This window comes from Xyrauchen texanus, chromosome 2 (assembly GCF_025860055.1).
Source record: "Xyrauchen texanus isolate HMW12.3.18 chromosome 2, RBS_HiC_50CHRs, whole genome shotgun sequence".
Lineage (NCBI taxonomy): Eukaryota > Metazoa > Chordata > Actinopteri > Cypriniformes > Catostomidae > Xyrauchen > Xyrauchen texanus.
Window position 1 is genome coordinate 12,398,532 of NC_068277.1, and position 26,469 is coordinate 12,425,000.

The 26,469-nt window shown below is 35.5% G+C and overlaps 1 protein-coding gene across 2 annotated transcripts; it reads left to right on the forward strand.

The window, feature by feature from the left end:
* Positions 1–26,469, forward strand: sec24d (SEC24 homolog D, COPII coat complex component). 2 transcript variants are annotated; one of them, XM_052139815.1, is made up of 23 exons: positions 1–117; positions 1,719–1,916; positions 2,155–2,257; positions 2,657–2,802; positions 2,927–3,193; positions 3,725–3,879; positions 4,000–4,111; positions 5,295–5,422; positions 6,895–7,033; positions 7,194–7,309; positions 10,916–11,040; positions 15,056–15,247; positions 15,997–16,090; positions 18,915–19,031; positions 19,170–19,340; positions 19,505–19,601; positions 19,742–19,887; positions 20,475–20,613; positions 22,177–22,295; positions 22,484–22,663; positions 22,793–22,984; positions 23,470–23,562; positions 24,930–26,469. In XM_052139815.1, exons 2-23 carry the CDS (start codon positions 1,766–1,768, stop codon positions 25,068–25,070), a joined length of 3,123 nt encoding a protein of 1,040 aa, XP_051995775.1. In that variant the 5' UTR covers positions 1–117; positions 1,719–1,765; the 3' UTR covers positions 25,071–26,469. The 2 variants fall into 2 exon arrangements, with proteins under 2 accessions (XP_051995775.1, XP_051995784.1); XM_052139824.1 differs by having other exon boundaries at positions 23,473–23,562.

Sequence of the window (26,469 nt, forward strand, 5' to 3'; positions counted from 1 at the left end):
TGCTCTATGACGCTGTGCACGCAACAAGACCGGGTGCTGGAGTTTGACGTGGCACTTTCGGCACGCAATTCAACATCAGCAGTGGAAAGGAGGCTTCAGATCATTATTGTCTTTGAGGTAAGCCCATATTATTTTGTTATGTTTTCAAGGACAGCCGCATTTCCACTATAGTCTGAAAGCGCTGTTTGTTATAATTCGATGAGAAATGTAAAGCTTGCGTGATCTGTCAGTTTCCGTCTCCAGCACAGCAGAAATACTTTGGTAACTTTCTATCAATAGAGCGACAGCTGGTGAACGCGGTTCCTTATCAATATATCGACCAAGTCCATTGCAAGTGCTGGATTGTATTCTGATGGACTTTATTCAGTGAAGTCAGCTGTATAGTGCATTGAAACATTACGAACTCCGGCATAACGGTCTTTGACGTGGCAGTTCAGGGCAGTGGGAAGACTGACTGCTATTGTACATTTACACTTACAATATGCCTATAGTGTTGACCCATCTCTGTCATTATCACTATTCTGAATAGTGTGTATCGTGCACGAGACGAGACATATTTCTCGATCTTAACTTGAGCGTTTATCTTGAAAAGGCCTTTCCAGGAGAAGTGATGACATGATGAATCAGACATCTTTAGAGGCCACTCTTGATAAACATGATATGGAGTTACTGATATTAAAATATTTTTTACATTTCAATTGAAAAACAGATTAAAACATTTCTCAAATATTTTATAAAACATGGGACATGTGTATTTATTTATTTATTTTTGTTGCTGGAGTTGACTTGGAGATCTAATGTGTTGCATATGTTAATAGGCATTTCTTTAAGTTTGGCCTATGCTTTAAGCACTTTGAGGAAGAATAATTAGTTTTTGAGTCAGTTAGAATGTTTATTTTTTTTAATTATTATTATTATTATTACCAAAAACACTCGTCTACCAACTAACAAGCTATAAATATTAGTCATCAGTAAAGTCCTCAACTTGTTTCAAGGTTTCATAAAACAATAAAACAAGGATTTTAAAATTTTTGGATGCAGCTTGACTCAGGGAAAGGCATACAGATTGCGTTATCATAATTACCTCTTATCTCTAAGCAGTTTAGTGTCAAAGGTCCTGATCAAACGTGTTTAGGATTGAGGTAATCGTATCCCGTAATTCAGATTGTTTCTGGCTTAGTTTCATTCACTTTGCAAGAGTAAATTCAGTATTATGTTGAATGCAACTGTTAGGTTTGAAATAACAAAATTATGTTAAAGTTTCATGGTTTTAAAGCTAAAAGTAAAAGGGATAGTTCACCAAAAAATAACAAAAAAATCTGTCATAATTTTCTCACCCTCATGCCATCCCAGATGTTTATAACTTTCTTTCTTCTGCTGAACACAAATTAATATTTTTAGAAGAATATCTCAACTCTGTCAGTCCATGTAAAATTACCTGTAAAACTGAGTTACATTTGATGCAAAAATCATGCAAAGTATGTTCTAATTCAGCTAATTATGTGGTTACACTTTATTTTAACATGTCCTTGTTACAGTGTAATTACACAAGTAATTACTGTTTATTACTAATTTACAACATGTACATACTATAGGTTTAGGGTTAGGGATAGTTGTTTGTAATTACGCGTAACTGACTAGTATTACTATAGTAAATACATGTATATGTGTAACAAAGACACATTACAATGAAGTGTTTCCAATCTTGTTAATTCCAGGCCACCGATTTTTCTCTGGATTGGAATGAAAGAATTATAACAGCAGAATGAGTCAGCAGGGTTATGTTGCTACCCCTCCATACTCCCAGGCCCAGGCTGGAATGGGGGGATACTCTACTGGTTTTGGGAACCCCCCACCTCAGTCCCATTACGGGGTCTATGGATCTCCACCACAGGCTTATTCTGCCCCTCCAACAGGTACAATGTAGAAGTGTTTTTTTTTTGTGTCCAGTTCTTTTATACTACCGACGAGTCCATATTATCCTTATGATATAGGCGTACCCATGAGACAACCCCAGCTTGGATGAATAGACTAAAATAAACAGAGACAACCAACTAGGAAAACTTATAACATACTTCATGATCTCATAGTTGCAGAAATTATAGTTTATTTGGAAATCACATGATGTATCTAAAGTCATTGCTGTCTTTTCAGGAATGCTCAAGCCACCTGCCTTCTCTCCTTCTGGGATGCCCCCACCACCAGTATCCAGCCAGTATGGAGCTAACATTCAGCAGAATGGGGCCCATGCCCATGGGTAAATTCTAGTTTTATATGATGCACTATAATTTAAAGGTGAAGTGAGTTAATTTCTGCACTATTAGTGTAACCAAACGTAATTGCAACAATGTTTCTGTTTTCCAAGCATTCCATTCATCAGTTAAACCGATTGTCCCGCCCAAAACACACGTCATTGGTTGAGGCAGTGTTGCTGTGTCATGCTGGTCAGGACACTCAAACAAACAGGGCGATGATTTGAAAGTGCCACAGTGTTTGCACTTTTTGAAAACACTTACTAATAGTTGTCTCTGCATATTAAGCTGGGATAGGTGAAAGCACATGGAAAATAAATTCACATTTCACTTTTAAATGATATATTATTACCTAATACTTGATAATATCATCGGAAGCTTATTTACTCTTTTACTCTCATTAGTTACCCTCACCCTCCTGTTGCATCGGCTCCTTCCATGTCTCCTTATGGACAACCACCTCAAAGTGTTTATAACAGCATGGCACAAGCCCCGCCTCCAACTCAACAGCTGACCAATCAAATGAGTGCAATGAACATTGCAGGATATGGTAAATCATGCCATTTTATAAGCAAATTCAAAGTAGTTCCTCTCTATATTGTCATTTGACCCCAAAATAGCTAATTTCATTGGTTTAACTGGGCCAGTTTATGCCTGTGTACCATGATTTTCAGGCCAAAGACCCATGCAAGCACAACAGTCCCCCTCCAGCTCGGCACCACAGCCATATCAAACAGCTCCACCACCAGCGATGGGACATCCTCCGCTGTCTCTACCAGGACAACAGCCACCCACACTGGGATCTCCTCCACCACTGGCCACAATGGGTTCTATGCAAGCTCCACCAATGGGAATGTCTGGCCCATCTGGACCGGGTAACTCTCTGGGTGGAGTTGGACTCCAACAACCACTTGGATCGCAAGGCTATCCACAGCAACCAGGTAAAAACTTGGGGATTTAATCAATAAGTTTAATGATTATTAAGTGGCGAACCCTACCAGTTAAACAAATAGGCATAGTTAAGCATCTTTTGATCTAAAGACTTATTTTTAAATGCTGAAAGTTTGTTTTGTAGACATTATGCCATATGCCATGTATGAATTTCTTTACAAAACTAGATGAGTTGGACTGGATAGTGAAGGTTAAGCAGCCAACAGGTGTACTGTATTACCGTATTGTGTAAAACGCATACGAGATGGCACTTTGGTTGACAGAATACCCAGTGTTCAGAGCTGACCAAAGGGTTAATACTTTGAAGAAGCTAAAATATAAGATAGTTTTGATTTATTGAACACTTTTGGCCACTACATAATTCCCTCACTTTTGTGTTATTTGATAGGTTTGATGACTTAACTATTATTCTAAAATGTTGAAAATAACAATACTTAAGAATGATTAGGCGTGTCCAAACTTTTGACTGATTGTGTATGTTTACAAGCTAAAATAGCCGTTCTGTATTTATGATCTAAAAGGAAGCCCGAATGCAGGCCCCTATGGTGGGCAAATGGCAGGACCACAGATGGCAGGGCCACCAACTGGTGCTTTCCCAGGAGGCTTTCAAGGAGGTTCAGCCCAAATGGCAGGGCCTCCTCAAAAGAAGCTGGATCCTGATTCTGTTCCAAGCACGGTAATAGCAGAGAAAAATTAGAGTTAATACAATTTTGCACAAACAAGCATCAAAAAAAATTGTTGATCCCAAAACCACCATCCCTGTTAACTGTATATGAATCTGACATTTATGTTGCAGACTCAAGTGATTGAGGATGACCAAGTTAAGAGAGGAGGCCAGGTCTATGTCACAAACGTCAGAGGTCAGGTGCCACCACTGGTCACCACTGATTTTACAGTACAGGATCAAGGTAAGCTTTTAGCAGATATACACATTTAAAGGAATATTCCGGGTTCAATACAAGTTAAGTTCAATCGACAGAATTTGTGGCATAAAATTGATTACTACAAAAATATACTACATTATACTTTTCTTAAAAAAAAAAAAAAGTGAGGCACTTACAATGGAAGTGTGTGTGTGTGTGTGTGTGTGTGTGGGGGGGCAATCTGTGCAATCTGTAACCATTCAAATACTCACTGTTTCAAATGTATAGCCACAAGACATTAACAATATGCATGTTAACATGATTTTAAGGTAATAAAGTTAAAGACAATTTTACGACTTCAGGTTCTCTCAATATCTCATCATCAGTCACTCATTCCAATTTAAATCAGATTAATGATGGTAACAATACCACTAATAATAAATATAACTGTTTAACCTTCAATAAAAACACAGCGTCTTCATGCATTTGCTTAAAAATTAGTGATTTGTGTTACAACAAAACTCAAAGACAGTAAACGGACCATAGATATTAATGATTTCTCACTGGAGCAGTTTTAGAGCTTGTTATGTATATTTTTGAATGGATCTCTGAAGTGTGTGTTGCTCTCATGGTTTTTACTGGTTGTCAGTATGTCACAATGGCATTTTGATATTGACACCAGAACTATTAATAACTGTTTCATTATTGTTGAACTTGGGCCTGTTCAAGTATAAATGTTTACGCCACTTTTAAGTGTAATTGCGAAATTTTTAATGAGTTGTTATTGAATAATTTTTTTGTTGTGACTATTCAAGTGTATGCACGATTTCTATTCATCCTTACAGAACTCTGTGGATTTGTGATTTATTATTGTACCTGAATATTAAAGTTAAAAAATGCTTTTACACCATTCTAAGTAGAAGTTGATTTTATATGCGAGTTTTATAAAAAATGCTAGCTGCACTAAGATAAATGCATTAAGCTGAAGACATCTTTTAGTTACATTGTTTACTTAGTTATTTTGGAAAACAAACCAAAAAACAGTTTGCAGCTATACAGGCAAATACAAGTATCGGATCAGGACTCAGTATCGGTAGATATTTACTATTTAAATATCGGATCGGAATCGGGGGCAAAAAAAGCTGATTGGGACATCCCTAATTAGAACTTTTTGAAAACACACTATGTAGTTTTGTTTTATATAGTAATCCTTTTGCTATTTGTTTAGGGAATGCCAGCCCAAGGTATATGCGATGCACAACATATACCTTCCCCTGCACTGCTGACCTTGCAAAACAGTGCAAAGTGCCACTGGCTACCATTATTAAACCCTTTGCTACTGTGCCCAAAAATCAGGTATGCAACATTTTGTCTTAATTATTTCTGTTAGTTTAGCAGACACTTTGATCAAAGCAACTTGCAAATGATGAATGCTACAACATAAGTTACTCATCCTAAGGAATACATTTTGTAAATGGTAAAATGTACTGCATTACTCAATGTATTGGGAAAGCACTTAAGGTTAAATGTTGTAAATTAACGTGTAATAGGAACTTATCCAAATGTTATTCTACTCATAAAAATGAGCTGGATTCCACTGTTTAGTTTAATTTATGAGCGTTCAATGTCCCCTCAGTTTATTTTGAGTAGTTTAATAGCTTTGATGCATGCAAGGCTTGTTTTACTTGGAAATCTTTCATTGTCTTACCCAATATCATTATGCTTCAGGGCCTTTTTAGGAAATGTTAGTATTAATATTTTCTTGAGAGGCTAATTAGTTTAAGTTCAGTCTCCAAGGAACATGATAAATTGTTTATTGCACTCTCAAATAAAGTATAACTACAGTAAAACTGCAGCGTCCCACTCAGTCCACATATTTAAAGACACAGTTCCCTTTTTGTATATTATTTTCTACACTTTTTAATTTTAACTGTACTGACATCACACCATATTACAGCATCTACAGGATTTTAATTTTGATTTTGGCTCACTTACAGTTTAATAAAAGCTCATTGTCTCTTAAATGGTAAATGGTCTGCACTTATATAGCTCCTTTTTTAACCTTAGGGGTTACCAAAGTGCTTTACACTGCGTCCCATTCACCCATTCACACATACACTCATACACCAATGACAGCAGAGCTGCCATGCAAGGCGCTAGCTTGCCATTGGGAGCAACTTGGGCTTCAGTGTCTTGCCCAAGGCACTTCGGCATGTGGAGACATGTGGGCCGGGAATTGAACCGCCAACCCTGCAATTAGTGGCCGACCCGCTCTACCACCTGAGCCACAGCCGCCCCAAAGCTCAGCCCTCTTAAAGATCAGATTTTGCAGTGTCAACTTATTAAAAAACACACAGCAACATTTTTGAACATATCATTTAAAGGTTGACTAAAACTTGAAAAGTGAACTGGAAATTAATCTCAGCTCAAATGTGTTCCCAGTTTTCCCCATAGTATCCTGGTAAACCTAATATTTACTGCAGAGTAACCACAAATATGTTTAATAAGTTACAGATGACTATTATGAATTTGTTTGTCTTCAATCAGTGAGAACAGCAAACAGTTACTCATGTTTTCCATTCTGAAATGTTAAACAATAAACATGGTTTAAAATGTTAAATAATTGTTAAACATTGCTTAAGCAATAAACAATATACAGTGTTGTTATACAGTACATATACAACTATATACAGCATGTATACAACTTATAACTATGCAAACCTTGCATAGCTTGTATATGTTACAGTACAAAGATTGTAATTGATCTATTTACGTATAGGTTTCATAGGTATTTTTCAGTCTCATTGTAATATGCTTGTGCTCTATAGACTCCTCTGTACATTGTAAATCATGGCGAGGCTGGACCAATACGTTGCAACCGCTGTAAGGCCTACATGTGCCCTTACATGCAGTTTATCGATGGAGGACGACGCTACCAGTGTGGGTTTTGCAGCTGTGTTAATGAAGGTTTGTGCCACTAGTCCATTCATTTTCAGACCGCTGGGACTTTAATTGTTGTACACAGCATTTCAAGAGAGTAAACTGTGTTTTCTGTAAACGTATGGTATTGATTATTTGTCATTCCTGTGCTGCAACTGTGTTTCTAAATTATGTGTCATCACTGTAGTTCCAGTGCAGTATTTCCAGCATCTGGACCATATGGGGAGAAGAATGGATCTGTATGAGAGACCAGAACTGTCTTTGGGCTCTTATGAGTTCATTGCTACACTGGATTATTGCAAGGTAACTCTCCGCTCATAAAACAAAGTTACACATAACATTTAGGCTTAATCAGCAAGGCCTTGTTTGAAAATGAAAAAAACATTCCAGTTTTATGAATATGGGATGATTTTTATTTTATTCAACACTCATTTCGAATACTGCCTGATTTTAGAATTTACATTATAGGCGTATAGATGAAGTTACTGTTTACAAATAAACACTCCGCTCAGAATCTTCCGGGTTCTTTTGGCAGCGCAGAAAACAACTTTCTGGCTCTTTGCTCAAATTGAGCAGAAAATGACCACCAAGTGTTGTTCGGTTTTTCAATGACCAATGCACATACCGATATCTAGAGAGCAGGAAGGCCAATATAAATGCAGATAAAAGTAATGCAATATAGTAACAGTAAATCAGATGTACACAGCATTTCTAAAGTGAAACAAACACTTATTTTATGCAACATTTACTTAAATTTGCATAAACTTGAAAAGAAAAACTTGAAAACACAAAGTGTTGACTATCAATTGACAAATCTATTAGTAGATTTTGGAACTGAAACAAGGGAACGTTAACACTTCTGTTAATCGAACAAGCAGACATGGTTATCAGCCGATGCCGAAAACCGCAACATGGCCATATATCGGATGATTAATCGGCCTGGCCGATATATCGGTCTTTCAATAGTGGTGAAAACGTTCATTGACGAAACTTTTTTTTTCATTTTGTTAAAGATAATGAAGACAAGATGAAAAAGGCGCATCATGGCGATAATTACAAATTTGATTAAAGCATACTGTTGATGAATTATGACGAGATCAAATGATACTGAAAGATGTTTACAGTGCAAGATCTAAAAAGAAGAAACATCTAGAGAATCTGTATACAGTAGAAGATACTAGATATGGATTCATTTAATCCATTAAGTTGGGCATTTCTCGATTGAGCTGCATGAGTTGAACCCGCTTACTCCGGCCAAAATGAACTGCTTCAAAACGGGCTAACTACCTCATTCAAATGCATCCTATGTACACATGAGTTTAATTACAATATCCATAACATATATGTAATATAACAACTTGCATCTGCACAGTGAAGCAAACGAACATGTGAACTTGAACTAAATGACACGCTAGTCAGAATATGCGTAATTTGCATTGTGTAACTTGCTTTGTGATTACGCTTTTTCTGAAAGAAATGCACTAAACGCTATGCAATGTCTTTTCATGGAAAATAATAATTCTCTTAAGCATGAAGAATTCAGAATACATTTGGCTAACTTCTAAAAATGTGTTAATACTTCAGTCAATTAATTATTATTTCAAGAAAAGTCTAAAACTATAACTAAAACAATAAACTGTACTCCGAATAGTTGAAACTGTGTTTTTGAAAGATTATTGGAGATTCTTTCAATTTATATCAGGATTGGACTACATAGTTCATGCATCACCATCATTTTAATCGCTTTTGTCTATTAAGACCCACGTTATTCACGAAAAATAAATAATTAAAACTTAGCAATAACATAATATATGTTCAGAATGTAGGTGTTTAAAAAAACACAATACTGTGCAAAAGTCTTAGGCACATAAGATGTTTCATAAAAACTTTTGTCTTAAGATGGTTATTTATATCTTCAGCTTTAGTGTGTCTGTAGGAAATATAAATGTTAGACTCCCAAACATTACTTTTGCAAATAGAAAAGATTAGAATAGAAGAACAGGAAGCCCTGCAACAGATGTCATGGCCCCCACAAAGCCCCCCACTGAACATAGTGTCAGTTGCGAATTCTCCAAGAAGCTTGGAACATCCTATCTGCCAACAACCAAGAAAAACTGTTTCCAGGTCTGACACCATCAGCACTCCGTCGCTTCACTGTGTGTATATCACTCTGCTTGTGTTCTTGCTGTTCTAAACTAAAGTGTTACGTAGTGCATATGTGTTAAGAGTTACTGTATAAGTGTCTCTTACATGTATTTTTTATTTAATTTCTTTACATTACATAAGTTAGCCAGCAGGTGGTGGCTTATGTTTGTGTGTAATAAGAGCAGTTGGTGACGTGAAGTGAATCCGTCAGTCATTGTTTACATACAACAGCGCTCTGTGATCACTCATATTACTCCTACACAACTACAGCTAGAAAATGAACAACTTCAGCATTAAGGCTCATCACAGCCGAGAGACACAACAGACAGTTTAATCACAGAACTCAAGGCGCTGACCTCTTACTGAATTTTCCACATTGGAGAAAAAGTGCTGCTCAAAATGGCGGAGGACATTGCGGTTTCTATAGTGAAAGACTCTTGCGCACCGGCTACCACGAATGGATAGACTGAGAAAGCTGATATTCAGAGAGCTGACTGCATGTCTGCTTGGGTGTGGCAAGGGGTGATCACACAGCTCCATGTCACTCACTCACTCACTCACTCACTCACTCACTCACTCACACTCTCACACTATCACATCCATCCTTGTTTATCCAATAACTTGTTAGTAACACCACAAGCCGTGATACTACTTCTGAAGTGACATTTTTTTAATTACTAACGGAGGCTTGGAGGGATCATTTGGTTTGAACCAGCAACAGCAAATTTTGATTGGTCGCATAATAAAGTAGTTCCACGCACAAATGCAGTATATATATATATATATATATGTGTATATGTATATGTATATATATATATATATATATATATGTATATGTGTATATATATATATATATATATATATATATATATATATATATATATATATATATATATATATATATATATATATATATATATATATATATATATATATATGTGTATATATATATGCATATATATATATATATATATATATATATATATATATATATATATATGTATATATATATATATATATATATATATATATATGTGTATATATATATGCATATATATATATATATAGTTCTGCAAGCAATATACAGTTAATTTGCTGCTAATCACAAAAGTTAACTTGCATCTTTTGAAAAAGCATGGATAGTATATTTTTAAATGTGAAATGCATTTCATAAGTACTATGTGTGACATTTTTTCACCGTTCATAGTGTTTAGATGGCTGTAATCTTAAATCAAGTTAATTCTTTTCAATTCAGATGTCAGACTAAAGAGATCGTTTGCACATTTTTGGCTTCTGTCCTTGCCAGGGTTCCTCATCTCAGCCTGACATCATAATCCGCTATTTGGGTTCTTATTTTACTCCGCTTTTAATTCATATTTAGAGATTTGCTCCAGCAGAGATTAATTAAATCATCAGAGCGGATCCCTTCTGCATACTGTTACTTAGGAAACAAAATGTGTTTACCTTAGCATTTATTTATGTAAAGATTTGCTTTCTCATGCATTAAAGGGTTTTTTACATAAAAATCCTATGACCTGTAAACATTATACAGTATGTATGTACTGCAATATACCAGTAACAAAATAAACAGAATACGAACCTTGATTGACATAATGGAATATTGACATTTGCATATGACTGCTTAAGTCTTGGTGATTATACTGTATAAAGTAGTGAACAAGTGAGCTGAGCAAACATGGCACACTATGAAGTTTGTGAACTATCGAAACAGTTAATTCTGTAATGGTCTTTTCTGTTTTATAGAATAACAAGCCTCCAAATCCTCCAGCCTACATCTTCATGATCGACGTCTCTTACAACAACATGAAAAGCGGACTCGTCAAACTAATATGTGAGGAACTGAAGATCTTGCTTGACAGACTTCCTAAGTAAGTTGAGAGAAGACTTTTGCTGTCTTTATTTTAAACTGTTGTGATATAAAGGGGAAGACAAATCTAAAAACTCCTAGTTCTTCATAAAATTACATTTCAGTTATAAATGCTTCCATTTAAAACATTGGTACTTTGACAATTTCTTGTGGTTTTAAGAAACTGAATGTGGGTCTTTCACAGGTTAGAAACTGCCCTTTGAGAGTGAAATCTTTATTTTATTATTAATTTATTTGTATTATATGTGTAGGGACAAATAAAACCCCAATTTCATAAAATTATTTCAACAAGAATAATAAAAAAAAAAAAACAGAGTTGCACATGCTAATTTGTATCTCGGGTTCCTAGTAAGGCATTTCCTAAAAAAGACAAATAACCTCAAAAATAAATACACTTAATTGAAAAGTAAAAGAGATACTATTAATTGTAATAATAAATAAATACATAAATAACTACAAAATAGGGGTGTAATATTTTGCTCTGACTATGATTCGATTTACCGTGAAATCTGTAATTTAGTCACGATCAGTTATTTTAGAACAATTCATATTTACTTTAAAAAATATGGCAAAAATATATGTTCCTTATTTCAATAATCTCGAGCAATCTCGTATGCTCCACTCCTTGTCCATTGTGAGAAGACTTGTGTAATATGAGATGGACACATTGGGTATTAATGTAGTAATTGTAATCGATTCTTAAATCCTGTAATCGATGCATTGAAATTTCTTTGACAGATAAATTTTCACACCCCTACTACAAAAGTTAGGTTGCTCCGAAACCTGGTAACATAAAATAAAATTAGGCAGAGCGATTTATAAAACATGAGAATAGCTCTGGCTTACTTTAAGCCAACGCTTCACTAACTGGTAATTCAAAGTGCTTTACATAAAATAAAATGATAAAGAAAATAAATACAGGATACAAAAAATTCTTTTTAAAACCAGTTTAGAACAAGAACAGTAAAATATGTAATTGTTTGAGAATTTTTATAGAATCTTTGGGATTTTCTCCCAATTTTCTCCCCAATTTGGAATGCCCAATTCCCAATGCACTCTAAGTCCTCGTGGTGACGTAGTGACTCACCTCAATCCGGGTGGTGGAGGACGAATCTTAGTTGCCTCCACGTCTGAGACTGTCAATCCACGCATCTTATCATGTGGCTTGTTGAGCGTGTTACCGTAGAGACGTAGTGCATGTGGAGGCTTCATGCTATTCTCCGTGGCATCCACGCACATCTCACCACGCGCCCCACCGAGAGCGAGAACCACATTATAGTGACCATGAGGAGGTTACCCCATGTGACTCTACCCTTTCTAGCAACTGGGCCAATTTGGTTGCTTTCGGTTGGATTCAAACTCACGACTCCAGGGGTGGTAGTCAGCGTCAATACTTGCTGAGCTACCCAGGTCCCCTACCGCAGTATAAACTGAACTCTGAATTGATTCTGAATGTTTTGAGAATCGATTTAGAATCAATGGAGATTTTATTTTCTCCCACCCCTTTGCTTAACCATTATTTTAAAGGACTTCATATCTTGTATTGATTTTATTTTAATTGGTTACATGAGTTGAGAGCCCTTTAGAGAGAGAACTTTTTGCCCGTGTTGTTTATAAGCGGATAAAAAATATCTCGATCCAGTATTCATAGACAACTGGAAAAGTCATGGAAATTCATTGGTCAAAAGGTGTGGGAACCCTTTACTGGCCAATGGGCTAAAATGTCCCAATGGGAAGAGAACATTATTTCTATTTGAATATTTGGACAGCTAAGACTGTAAAGATACAGGTTTGATATGATTTTATATGCTGACACCTAGTCCCAGGTGTTTGGCTAAGAGGGTCTGCAGAGGAAAGATGAAGCCACCCCTCTGTCGGCACCTCTCACGTTGAACACATGCTCATCTCCGCTACTATCAGACTGGAAAGTGAAACAATCCATCGAAAAAGAGCCCCAATACCCTGCCAAATATGGTAACAGGAGTGCAAGAGAGAAAAAAGACAAGAAAAAAAGAAACAATTCCAATATCTCATCATTTGAAAATGTCTGCCTGAAGGAAGGCAGGAGTTTTTGGTGGGGGTTGATAGAGAAAAAAAGTAGAACAGCTCTTAGTCCTGCACAAAAAGTATTTAAATATTTAATGCTGCACATGTCTCCGATTATGCGGTTTATTTGGGTGATTGCCAGCCAAAAGGTAAGCTTTTGATTCACCTCTGAGGAACTGATATATTTCTCCCCACCTCTCCTCAGTTGGTTCCTAAGGGTACAGTATATGCCCTTATTTGTATGGGAGCTGACCTCACTCTGAAAGCAGCCTGGTGGTAGTGCACTCCAGATAAGCCTGTGATACTATATCTGATTTCTCTCCTCTGTTCCTGGCATTGCTTGCTAGATCACAGTTAATAAAAACCACATTGGACACCCAGAGTTGATTGGGCTTTTTAGGGCCTGATAGGATTTGTTCTGTGAGTCGTAGAGAGTTTGTTTCTAGTTTAATGACAGATTTGGCATATATTGACTGTGAATGTTTCAAGCCACCACCATGTTTTACAATCTTGTAAATGTAGCCATAGAAAGCTACAAACTCCAGATACAGGCGTAATTTTGGAATGCTTCTATTTACTGATAAGCAAAGTTAACAGTGCTCTGGTATGTTAGTCAATGTAATGTGCTTATTAAACTATGTTACTTTTAGAAGATAAAATGGATGAAATATTGTACTTATAAACTCCTGGAATCAGCTAGGATGTTAAAGCCAATCCTTTGTCACCAAGTTGATATGAAGTTGTCCCTAAAAGTATTTTGACACTTAAGGCACACTTCTAAATGTATGAATGTCTTTGCATTAGATAACAAAATCAAACCAAACTGACATTTATTTTAGAGGAAGTTAGCACAAGCACATGTTTCAAGCATAACATTTCACAAAAAGAAGTTTGTGAGGTTATTGATAAAACAATAGATATTAGGTTCAAAATAAAGACCAGAAGTATTTGGACAAAATGAGTTGAACACATTAGTGGAACCACTAATTAAAAAAATAAAAATTATATAGAGAAATGACTCCATACATCTACAAAAAAAATGACCTTGGAGTTGTTTAAATGTTATTGCAAAATCAGCTAAGAAAAGTCAATTAAATGTCTAGACTAGCATTAATTTTTGCAGATATTATGCATTTAATTTAATTACATTTTGACACTAAGTATGACTTAAAGGAATAGTTCACCCAGAATTTTCTCATTATTTACTCACCCTCATGCCATCCCAGATGTGTATGACTTTCTTCTGCAGAACACAAACCATCAAGATTTTTAGAAGAATATCTCAGCTCTGTAGTTGCATTCAATGCAAGTGAATGGTGGCCAGAACTTAGAAACTCCAAAAAGCAAATAAAGGCAGCATGACTCCAGTGTATAAATACTTGTCTTCAGAAGCGATATAATAGGTGTGGGTGATAAACAGATCAATATTTAAGTTATATTTTACTATAAATCTCCACTTTAACTTTCACTTTTACATTCTATTCCGTTTGTTTTTGGCAATTTGCATTCTTTGTGCATATCGCTACCTCCTGGGCAGAGGAGAATTTATGGTTAAAAAGGACTTAAATATTGATTTGTTTCTCACCCACACCTATCATATCGCTTCTGAAGATATGGATTTAACCACTGGAGTCGTATGGATTACATTTATGCTGCCTTTATGTCCTTTTTAGAGCTTCAAAGTTCTGGCCACCATTAATTGCATTGTATGGATTAACAGAGCTGAGATATACTTCTAAAAATATTTGTTTGTGCTCAGCAGAAGAAAGAAAGTCATACACATCTGGTATGGTATGAGGCTGAGTAAATATTGAGAGCATTTTAAATTTTTAGGTGGACGTTTCCTTTAAAAGTCCAAATACCTTTTGGAGGCAATATCGTTTTTGGAAATACATCTTTAGCTCTTTGGTTTTGAACTGCCTCTGAGTGTCTTTGAGAATTTTCTCATGATCCTTATCTTTTCTCTGAAGAGAGGAGGGTGCAGAGAGTTCGGCCATCAAAGTGGGTTTTGTCACCTATAATAAGATCCTGCACTTTTACAATGTGAAGAGCGCTCTGGCCCAGCCACAGATGATGGTGGTCTCTGATGTGGCTGAGATGTTTGTACCGCTTCTTGACGGATTCCTCGTCAACTTCCAGGAGTCCCGGGCTGTCATCAATAAGTAGGTTAATTTCTACATGACGTTTAATTAAATGAGAGACCTCTGGAAATAATTTACCAGATCATGCACTGTATTTGAGAATGCCAAGTTATGCTGTATTCATGTCATGCCTGAATCCAACTAGCAAAAACTATTCACGTCTTTGTTGAACTTGTAATTGCAATTCGTAGTATTATAACGTCATAGAAAAACTATCAATATGTCAACAGTTGAAGGTAGTTACACATACAGTGGGACAAAAGTCTGACTCAACTTGTGAAAATGTTTCAATTTTGCATTTTTCAATACAGATTATATTAACAGCATACCAATTTAACTTCTGTTTATTTCCAGGTATAAATTAGATTTAATGTGGACTTTTGAATCTCCCTGTATTTCTGTCATTTTAATATAGACATTGTTACCTGATGCACACTCTTCTTGAGTTCCTGATGATTTTGCAAAACAATATAGAGTTCAATTAACTGGCAAAGCCACATCCCTTTGGATCTATTATGAGCTTTGTCATTGAAATTAATAATTTCCAAGGATGTCAACATCTCCAAGCTGTCATCATGCATTTACAGTAAATCTGATACAATGTGAAAGCATCATTACTTTCTTGTTTCTTGCTTTTCCTACATTTCACAACATTATTAGTGAGTCAACATCATTTAATAAACCATGGCTTAACTTTATTATAAGTAAACTGCTTATTAAGCTTTTTTTATTCATGTATTTAATACAATTGTTTGTATTGTTTTCTATAGTCTTTTAGATCAAATTCCTGACATGTTTTCTGACACCAACGAGAGCGAGACTGTGTTTGCTCCAGTCATCCAAGCTGGTGTAGAGGCACTAAAGGTAAAAACAAAAGAGACTACACTATTTAACAAACAAATGTCTGTGTCTGCATAGCAGTTGCATCAGTCCATATGTTCGCTGACTTTTCCAAAGGCACTTGCGTACTTGGCCCCACGCTTCTGTTGTTTTTTAACAGTTTAACAAAAGTGCACTTTAAAGGAATGTTCCGGGTTCAATACAAGTTATGTTCAATCGACAGCATTTGTGGCATAACGTTGATTACCACAAAAATTTATTTTGACTCGGCCCTCCTTTTCTTTTAAAAAAGCAAAAATCGAGGTTCCAGTTAAGCACTTATAATGAAAGTGAATGTGGTACATTTTGGAGGGTTTAAAGGCAGAAATGTGAAGCTTATGATTTTATAAAAGCACTTGTATTCATTTTTTAGTTGCTTTAAAGTTGTTTAAGTCATAATTTTTACAGTCATTTTAGGGTTTGTTGACATTACATCATCATGGTAACAATGTTGTAAGTAAAATTGGCAATAACTTTACTCCGAAAATGTTAGTTAGTGAATTTATCACACTTAAATCATGTTAACAAGCATATTGTTTATGTCTTGTGGCTATACTTTTGAAAAAGTGAGTATTTTAATGTAAAAAATTACTAGACCAGAAAACTAGCATTCACTTTCATTGTAAGTGCCTCACTAAAAACCTATATTTTTGCTTTTCTTAAAGAAAAGGCGGGATGAGTCAATATAAATTGTAGTAATCAACATTATGCCACAAATGCTGTCGATTGAGCTTAACTTGTATTGAACCCTGAACATTCCTTTAATACTGCATGTCCTGAGCAAGCTTTGTTTGATAAACATGTAGTCTTTTCTAATGTTTAACTCTTTCCCCGCCAAACACGGAATTTTCCGGGTTTTATGAAAAAACGCTTCACCGCCAAACACGGAATTTTCCGGGTATCCGTGTTTTAGGTGGTATATGGTAAGGAAGACCCGCACGCATGTTTTGAAAGAGTACGCAACTCTTTGATCAAAGAAACAGACTGCGATTGTCTCAAACGTGAAGTGGAACACCATACTAATACTAAAGCACTTGTTTGATAAAAACGCCTTTTTCTCAGCTTTTTGTCCGAAATGTTGTTTTTGACAAAACCTACCTCTGTTCAAGTGGCAATAAAAAAAGAACAAATGAAGATAAAATAAAATCGTTTTTTTTACCACTTGAACAGAGGTAGATTTTATTGTGATATATAGCATCTTCATATGTTCATGGAAGAAAATATTCTGCGGGCCATTAAAGTTTAGCGAAAATCGTCAAAAACCCTGGCGGTGGCTGGCAACTTTTTTTAAAAACGCTGGCGGGGAAAGAGTTAATGATCAAATTACTGCTTAATGACACAATCAGATTAAGCTTTTGGTCATTGTGTTGCTCTTAATTGTAGATGTCTGTTCTATAATATATTATCTATTTTTTATCTATTCCAAGATATTTAAGATTAAAGTTTGAAAATCTCCCATTTACTTAACCCTTAATGTTCGGGTCATTTTTTACCCAAATAATAATAATTATTATATTATTTTTTTTTTGTATAAAAATGGTTTCCTTTTTCTGAGCTGTACAAGGCTAGTTCCTAAACTTGCTAAACACACACACACACACACACACACACACACACACACACACACACACACACACACACACACACACACAAGTTGGACTAGGTTCCATAAGCCTAGGTGGTTTTATTAAACAGTCACCTGTTCGTACTGATCGATTTGACCCGCCATAGGTGAAATGAGTGGAATTACACAGAACAATTTCTTATTTTCAAATAAAAAACAATCAGACGCAATGCAGAACACACACATAAAAGAAGGGTGAGACAATAAAACATCCACAATTCAGAACACACACACACACACTCACACTCACACTCACACTCACACACGCACGCACTTCAGACCAAAGTCTACATCTGATCCCACTGAGAGAATGTTTACGTTTAGGTGTGGGAGCTGCACACCATGGTAAGGTTAGACTGTAAACATATTGTGGCATCATCCTTAAACACATGTGGTTTAATTATTATTACTATTATTATTATTATTATTATTATATATATTTTTTTATTTTTAAAAATTAAGAAATTAAGTTTGTTACATCATTGGCTTATAGAGATCAGCCAATGCATTGAGCACTGAAGCCATCTAGATGTCACCAGAGACCCCGATGCATGACATATTTGGATGTTTTGACAATCTTTCAATTTACTGAAAGGATTTTTATTGAACTGAATATAGCATTAAATGTGCTTATTTTAAATGAACATGAATGGAGTAATTGAGTAATTTAGAGGTAAATAAGGTCAAATAAATACAATTAAATCCCAAAAGAAATGAATAACTTCTGTGTTTTTTTCCTTAAGTGAAGATATGTGTTATTACATTTATTAAGATGAGTGTTATTACATTTAAAAAAAAAAAAAAGTACAGTTATAAATAATAAAAAAAAGGGTGATCTACATTTGATGATTCGGGTGAAATTTCACCCAAACAGAGGAACGTGGTACAAGGGTTAATCAACAGAATGGTCATCATTCAATCTAACCAGCATCATCATAATATTCACTTATGAATTTGGATTGATCTTCTGTCTTGCAACTATTTGTATAATGAATTGTTATTGGTAATTTCTTCCTTGCATCTGTTCACTACCTATTTATCTATGGCCAGCAATGAGAAACAAGCATCTAAACCAAAGGCTAAAATCAAAGCTTACCTGTAACTTTATTCTATTATTTTGCTTCTTTGCAGGCAAAAATATTTACTTTTGGAAATGCATATCTAGTTCTGTTTTTCTCTCCTCAGGCAGCTGAATGCAGTGGCAAACTCTTCCTTTTCCATTCCTCTATTCCAACAGCAGAGGCTCCAGGAAAACTGAAAAACAGAGATGACCGAAAACTAGTGGGAACAGAAAAGGAGAAGGTGGTTATTTATAAATTAAATATCAACTACATAATTGCATTTGCCTAAAAAAAAATCAACATGTACATAATTGATACTCATTTATCAGAATTGTGTTAAAAAATTTTTATTCTTGAATATTTGTGTCTGTGTTGTCAGACTCTGTTCCAGCCTCAGCGGGGTGTGTATGAGCAGCTGGCTAAAGATTGTGTAGCGCAGGGCTGTTGTGTAGACCTTTTCTTGTTTCCAAACCAGTATGTGGATATCGCCACCATGGGCGATGTACCCTCACGCACCGGAGGCTCTATCTACAAGTACAGCAACTTCCAGGTATATAATAACATGCATGTGCACACACTGAAACACCAAAAACTGTTTTGAGTCAAATTAAAGGAAGAAGCTGTTTTAATTTTTCAAGGTTTATAAATGTCTTTAGTGTCGGGAATTGCTGCCCTCTTGTGGCTAACCCATACACTATTATCTTCCTATTTTAGGTGGAGGTTGACGGTCAACATTTTCTTAATGATCTTAAGAGAGATGTGGAAAAGTCCATCGGTTTTGATGCTGTCATGCGTGTCCGTACCGGCACAGGTAGGCACTCTAGAAACAAGCACCAGAACTATGTATATTAATGTATTTGCAATCATCATATTCTATGAAATGTATTACATTTATCGGCATATGCTTGTCATAGAATTTGCATGACCCTTTGTTTGCTTGTTACACTGTAGGCTTCAGGGCTACAGATTTCTTTGGTGCCATCTATATGAATAACACCACAGATGTGGAGATGGCTGCAGTGGACTGTGACAAGGCTGTGACTGTTGAGTTTAAACACGATGACACACTCAGTGAGGAGGCTGGAGCTGTTATGCAGGTCAGTCTTCATGCATGCCACTTACTTTTCAAACTTCAAGTGCAAAAGTCTTAGGCACATAAGATGTTTCACAAAAGCATTTGTCTTAAGATGGTTATTTATATCTTCAGCTTTAGTGTGTCAATAGGAAATATACATGTTAGACTCACAAACATTACTTTTGCAAATAGAAAAGATTAGAATAGAAGAACCAGGAGCTCTGCAACAGATGCCATGGCCCCCACAAAGCCCCCTACTGAACATCGTGTCAGTCTGAGTATTACATAAAGAGACAGAAGCAATTGAGACAGTCTAAATAGATAGAAGAACTGATGGAAATTCTCCAAGAAGCTTTGAACATCCTATCTGCCAACAACCAAGAATGTGTACCATGTCCATGTGTACCTAGGAGAATTGGTGCTGTTTTAAATGCAAATGTGGTCATACCGAATATTGATCTAACTTTTTTGTTTAACTGGAATTTGTATGACATTAAGTGATAAATGAAAACTATTTATGCCATTATTTTTTTAAGACATCTTCATTATGCAACATTTTTCACAAGTGTTTGTGTTCACCTTACCGCATCGTTTCATGTGTTTTCACAGTGTGCTTTGCTGTACACCACGATCAGTGGACAGAGGCGGCTGCGGATTCACAACCTCAGTCTGAACTGCAGCTCACAGCTGTCTGAGCTCTACAAGAGCTGTGAGACAGATGCGCTTATCAACTTCTTTGCCAAGTCAGGTAAATGATTTTCTAACTCTTAAAGGCATCTAAATGTGAGGGATTTATGTAATTGGTCTTCAATGTGTAGCATGATGCTGTTTTCACAATGTAACATTTTTTAATATACATTTAAGTATTTATATTCAAATTTTACTATCCCGGATGTCCTTAGAGAGCAGTAAAGTGAAACCTATTTTTGAAGTGAAAAAGCTGTTACATAAAGGCACACATGAGGCTCTGTGCATGACACAGATAAAAAGATGCAGTATTAACCACAATAGTTGATGGTATTTTTTAGTTATAAGATTTGTTTTTGGCACCTTTTACTAGGGTCAATGACATTTTTTGTCTGGATCTATTAAGTTATTCAAAAGTGCATAAAAATGCAATTCACACAAAACAATTACTTGAATACACCTCTTCTAAGATCAACATAAGGTTTTAAAATGACTGAGATCAAAGTCATTTTGATATTTTTTCTGGAGCTAAACGTAAAAAAAGTCATTTGGTGTAACCAACATGTAGGTTGCCAATTTTTTCATGAAAAAAAAAGAGGACCCCTTTAGACTCTCAAACATGTGAGCAAACATGTATAAAAACATGTATAAAAAAATTATAAATAAAACAGATATTTTAATTTTTTTATAAAAAGGCTCATTTTGTTCAGGTCAGATGGTGTAACTATGAGAACTTCTTGATATTCCTGACTTAAAAATGTTATATATTTGGGAAAAGTGTAAAGCTTATAAAGCTTAGTCATTTTGAAACGAATGACTAAGTTGTGTACACTCACATTTATTCAAGATGCAAGGAAAGTGATTTAATACTTTTTACTTGATGGTTTTACCACCCAACATTTTAAAGGTCATTAAATCTTTCTTTTTTAATATTATTGGTTTTTTTTAGAAAATCATTTCAATGTTTTTCAAAATGTACTAAACCAAATTGGACTCAAATATAACATTTCTGCTAACTTGACAAATGTGTTTTCAACTAGATTTTTAAAAGATTTCTATCACTTCGGACAACCTTAATTGTTAATTACCCACCTACTGGAAAAGCCCAATTTTCATGGATTTAGAGTGAAACATAAACACAGCGCATGTCTCTCTATTGAATATGTAAATATAGCAGTGATTGTATGAAACGGACAGAACATTAGGCAATTTTAAAACCGTAAAATTGCATTTTTCAGGCCTGGAAAAGTCACAACGTTTTTGTAGTGAATATACATTTTCCAGTTTTCCTGAACTCTAAAATATTTGATCAGCCTGTTATTGCTCTTGTGTAGTGTAAAACTTGCTCACAAGCCATAAAGATGCTAAGCTAATCTGTCATTGAAATTGGTTGATTCTAAATGATCCATTACAGAATCCCATCGAGTTGATTGTACGATTTTATAATATCTGTATACAGTAATCACAAATGACTAGAAAGGTCATGGAAAAGTCATGAAATTTCATTGGTCATAAAGGGTGGGAACCCTGATTGTAGACTAAATGTAGACTCTGAATGTAGATTTTGATATCCTCCCTTTTAGGAGATGAAGCTGTTGATTGTAATGGTTGTTTTCTTTTTCAGCATGCCAGGCCATACTCAACCAGCCACTGAAGGCAGTGAGAGAAATCCTGGTTAGCCAGACAGCTCACATGCTGTCCTGCTACAGGAAGAACTGTGCCAGCCCATCAGCAGCCAGTCAGGTCAGTGTCAGAGTTTAAATAAATTAAAAAAATTATAATTCTTAGCATTTTAATTTGAAACAATCCTTCATTAATTCATCAGAAACTAATTTCAGGTTGCAAAACTTTTTTGACCTTTAAATTGATCATATCGTCTTTGTAGAGATAATATAAGGATTGCATCTCCCTCTGTACATTTTGTCCTGTAGTTAATCCTGCCTGATGCGATGAAGGTGTTTCCAGTCTACATGAACAGTCTGTTGAAGACTCCAGCTCTAGTGGGTAATGCTGAGCTCTCCACTGATGACAGGGCCTTTAACAGACTCATGGTAATGTCAATGGGAGTGGAGGAGACCCAGGTCCTGCTCTACCCACGACTCATCCCACTGGTGAGTAACACACAGACAGCGCACTCAAACTCACAAGTGTCCTTCCACATATACAAAGTAAATCCTCCCCATCATCAGTAAACAATAACAATTGAGCACTACAATTTACATGCTCTCTCCCTCTCTCAGCACACAATGGATTTAGGGAGTGAGTCAATCCCAGCACCGGTGCGGAGCTCTGAGGAGCGGCTCAGTGAGACGGGCATTTTCCTGCTGGAAAACGGACTCTCTATGTTCATCTGGCTGGGACAGGCCTGCGCACCCGAACTCATCCAGAACCTCTTCAATGTGCCCTCTTTCGGACACCTCAGCACAGAAGGGGTATGACGTACCCATAAAGTGGTTAAATATATGGTCATTATTATGAGCACACAAAAGTGGACACAAATAAATATGTATATGTATGTGTGTATATATATATATATATATTTTAGTGTATTCTTTAAATGGATGTAATCATACACTCTGTACTTAAAGCTGCACTAGTAAAGTAATTTTCTAAAGAAACAAATTGTACTTTTGACAAATATGTTTTAATTGATGCGCACTCACATGAGAGCAAGACTCCAGTTATACTATTCACATCAGACACTTTCAGGTGCAGAATAATAAATTCATCACGGGAGAGAAATGCGTCTGTAAAAAAGGTTATTTCTATATTGGGTATTTAGGGTAATTTTTATGCTTAAAACTACTTGGTGCACCTTTAAGTATATTGCTTCATGTTGCTTTAATCAAGCTAAGAACTTTTCTTTCAGTTCTTCCTATTATGTTAGTAATAACTCAGAGTTGTAATTATCTTTCAGCAGACGTCATTACCTGTGCTGGAAAATGCTCATTCCAGGAAGCTCAATTCAATCATCTCCAGCATTTCACAGCAGAGGGCAAAATCCATGAAGGTACAGTTCACTCTTGATTTCAGTTCTCTTTCAGCCTCTCTCTCTCTCTCACACTTTTTATATCTGTCTGAACTCCCTGTAAAGAGCATTAAAATAGTTCATAATGGTGGTTCTATGCATTTTTGCTCCTGTCATCATTATTATCAGGTGAATCTCACAAAAACATGTCCAGGTTTAATTTTCAAACCCCCCCCCCACAGAAAGAAAAACAAAATGCCAGATGTGTATTACTGTCTTTCTTCTGCTGAACACAAACTAAGATTTTTAGAAAGAATATTTCTGCTCTGTGGGTCCCATGAATGGTAACCAGGCCTTTCAAGCATAAAAGTAATACATAAGACTCCAGTGGTTAAATCGATGTCTTCATAAGCAATATGATAGGTGTGGGTGAGAAACAGATCAATATTGAAGCAAAATTTTGCTGTAAATCTCCACATTTACATTCACATTCTTTTACATTCTGAAGGTGAAAGTGGAGATTTATAGAAAAAAAAAGATTAAAATATTGATCAGTTTCTCACCCAAAGGGATTGCATCACTTCAGAAGACATATATTAATATATTATAGAGTTGTATGGATTACTTTTATGCTCCCTTTATGTGATTTTTGGAGCTTCAAAGTTCTGGTCACCATTCGTTGCAAGGATCTACAGAGCTGAAATATTCTTCTTAAAATCTTTGTTTGTGTTCAGCAGAAGAAAGGAAGTAATACACATCTGGGATGTCATGAAAGTGAGTAAATGATGAGAGAATTAACATTTTTGGGTGAACTATCCCTTTAAATAAATGAAGCCTATTTTTAGGACCAAGAGATTTCGCATTGCAATGTTACATGCAGATTCGTTATACATCCTCCCACATTCTCATTACTGGAATGCATCTAGACTGTCCACAGTCTACGTAAAAAATAACAAATCCTGTCGTTCCAAGCCCACATGTCTTTATTTTTTCCATGAAACACTAGAGGAGACTTTTGGCAGAATGTTAGTTTCAGTCACCATTCACGGTCATTTTATGAGGAAAAAAATGCAAAGAAGGTGAATGGTGACTGAGGCTAAAATTTTGCCTAACATCTCCTTTGTTCCACTTCAGAAAAAAGGTCATACAGGTATGGAACAACATGAGGTTGAGTTAATAATGACAGCATTTTCACTTTTGGATGAACTACACCTTTAAATGTCTTAAAAATAATACTTATTTACTTTAATTAAAACAGAATTTCTTAGTTTAGGGTAAAATATGACCCAGACATGTTTTTTTTTTGTTTGTTTTTTGCAAGATTCATCCTGATAACTTGTCTTAGAGCTCATGTTTATCAGTATTGACTGATCCCAGATCAGCAGTGTAATTTGTATCACTCTGTGCAGCTGCTGATAGTGAAACAGAAGGACAGAGCAGAGATTCTGTTTCGTCAGCACCTGGTAGAGGATAAAGGTCTTCACGGAGGAGCGTCCTACATGGATTTCCTGTGTTACGTCCACCGCGAGATAAGGCAGCTACTTACTTAACACACAAACAGAGTAAAGTGTGTTATAACGCAAAGTACTCTTCTCTTATACGCTCTACAGCTGCCTATAATATATGACCAAAATCTTTCTCTGCAGTTGAGTTTGCAAACTTTGTGCTTTATTCCTCAGTATTTCACATGGGTGGTGTCGATAAATAGGTGTTAGATTTAAACACCTTTAAATATGCCACATCTTTCTGTTCTGAAGAGGTATTTATGACATATCTGAGAGCTCTTTGAAATTATTTTCTTAAATCAGGCCCCAAATTACATTTAGTTTAACAAAAGGAAACGTTTAGTTGAATCCTTCTCAAAGTCAAAAAACAGCAAAATGAATACTGGCTTGTAAAGTGTTTTTTAAAATGAAAAATCTGTGCTGTCTATTAAATTAATAGATGACCATAGATCTTTGTGACCAGAACTATACAGTACAAATTAGTCATTGTTTTTAATTTGTATGACTTCAGGGATATAGATCCCTTGGATGGATGGATGTTTTGCAATGAAATCTGTTGGTGGTATTAAGTTAGCAGTAACATGAAAGGTTGTTTATTCATATACGCAGTATATTCCATTCTAGTTAAGAAACCTGTATATCAACATCTGTCTGCTATACCATTTTTTTGAAGAAAAAAACAAAAACAAAAAAAACTCTTGTCTTAATTTCTGTGATTTTACAAATCACTGATTTTTACATTTAGTTTGTATGTTTCAAATACTTCAAAATATGAAAAGGGACACTCCACGGCTTTTCAACATCATGCTTATGATTTCCATAATCACACTTTTATAAAAATTGAAAACTGAAAGCCGAAAGCTCAACCATTAAAACTTCAAAGAAAACATATCAGAATGTAATTGGGAGCTGCTGTATTCCTTCATTAAGGGAAGTGTGTTTATATAAAGGCATACCAATGTACTTTACCGACAGTATATTCAACGTTTCTTAACATTTCAAGTAAATATTGGAACTGATGTTGATTAAAAGTGGAATGCCCCTTTTATTTTGTTGCAGGTAATTATTTGTTATTCTTAATTCCATACAGTTTTGCTCTTTGAAATAATTCTAATGTGGCATTATGTTTGAGAAAGTGAGCAATTATTATGCTATATTTGCCTTATTATTTTTTCTTGACTTTTAATGGTACATCTCCGTACATACACTGTATATTTTATTACAGTTTGAGATGACTTGTAAGGACCGTAAGCAAATATACCTCAGGTAACTCGAGCATCCAGCCTTTGTACCTGCTCACAGTTCTTTAAATTTAAATGGACACACATGTGGTTCTTAATATTGAACAAAGATGCATTTCTGTAAGCCAAGGACAGCCTGCCATGTACATTTCAATTCAAAGCCTTTATACAGCTGTTTTTGAATAAAGGTGTAGTCCCTGTTA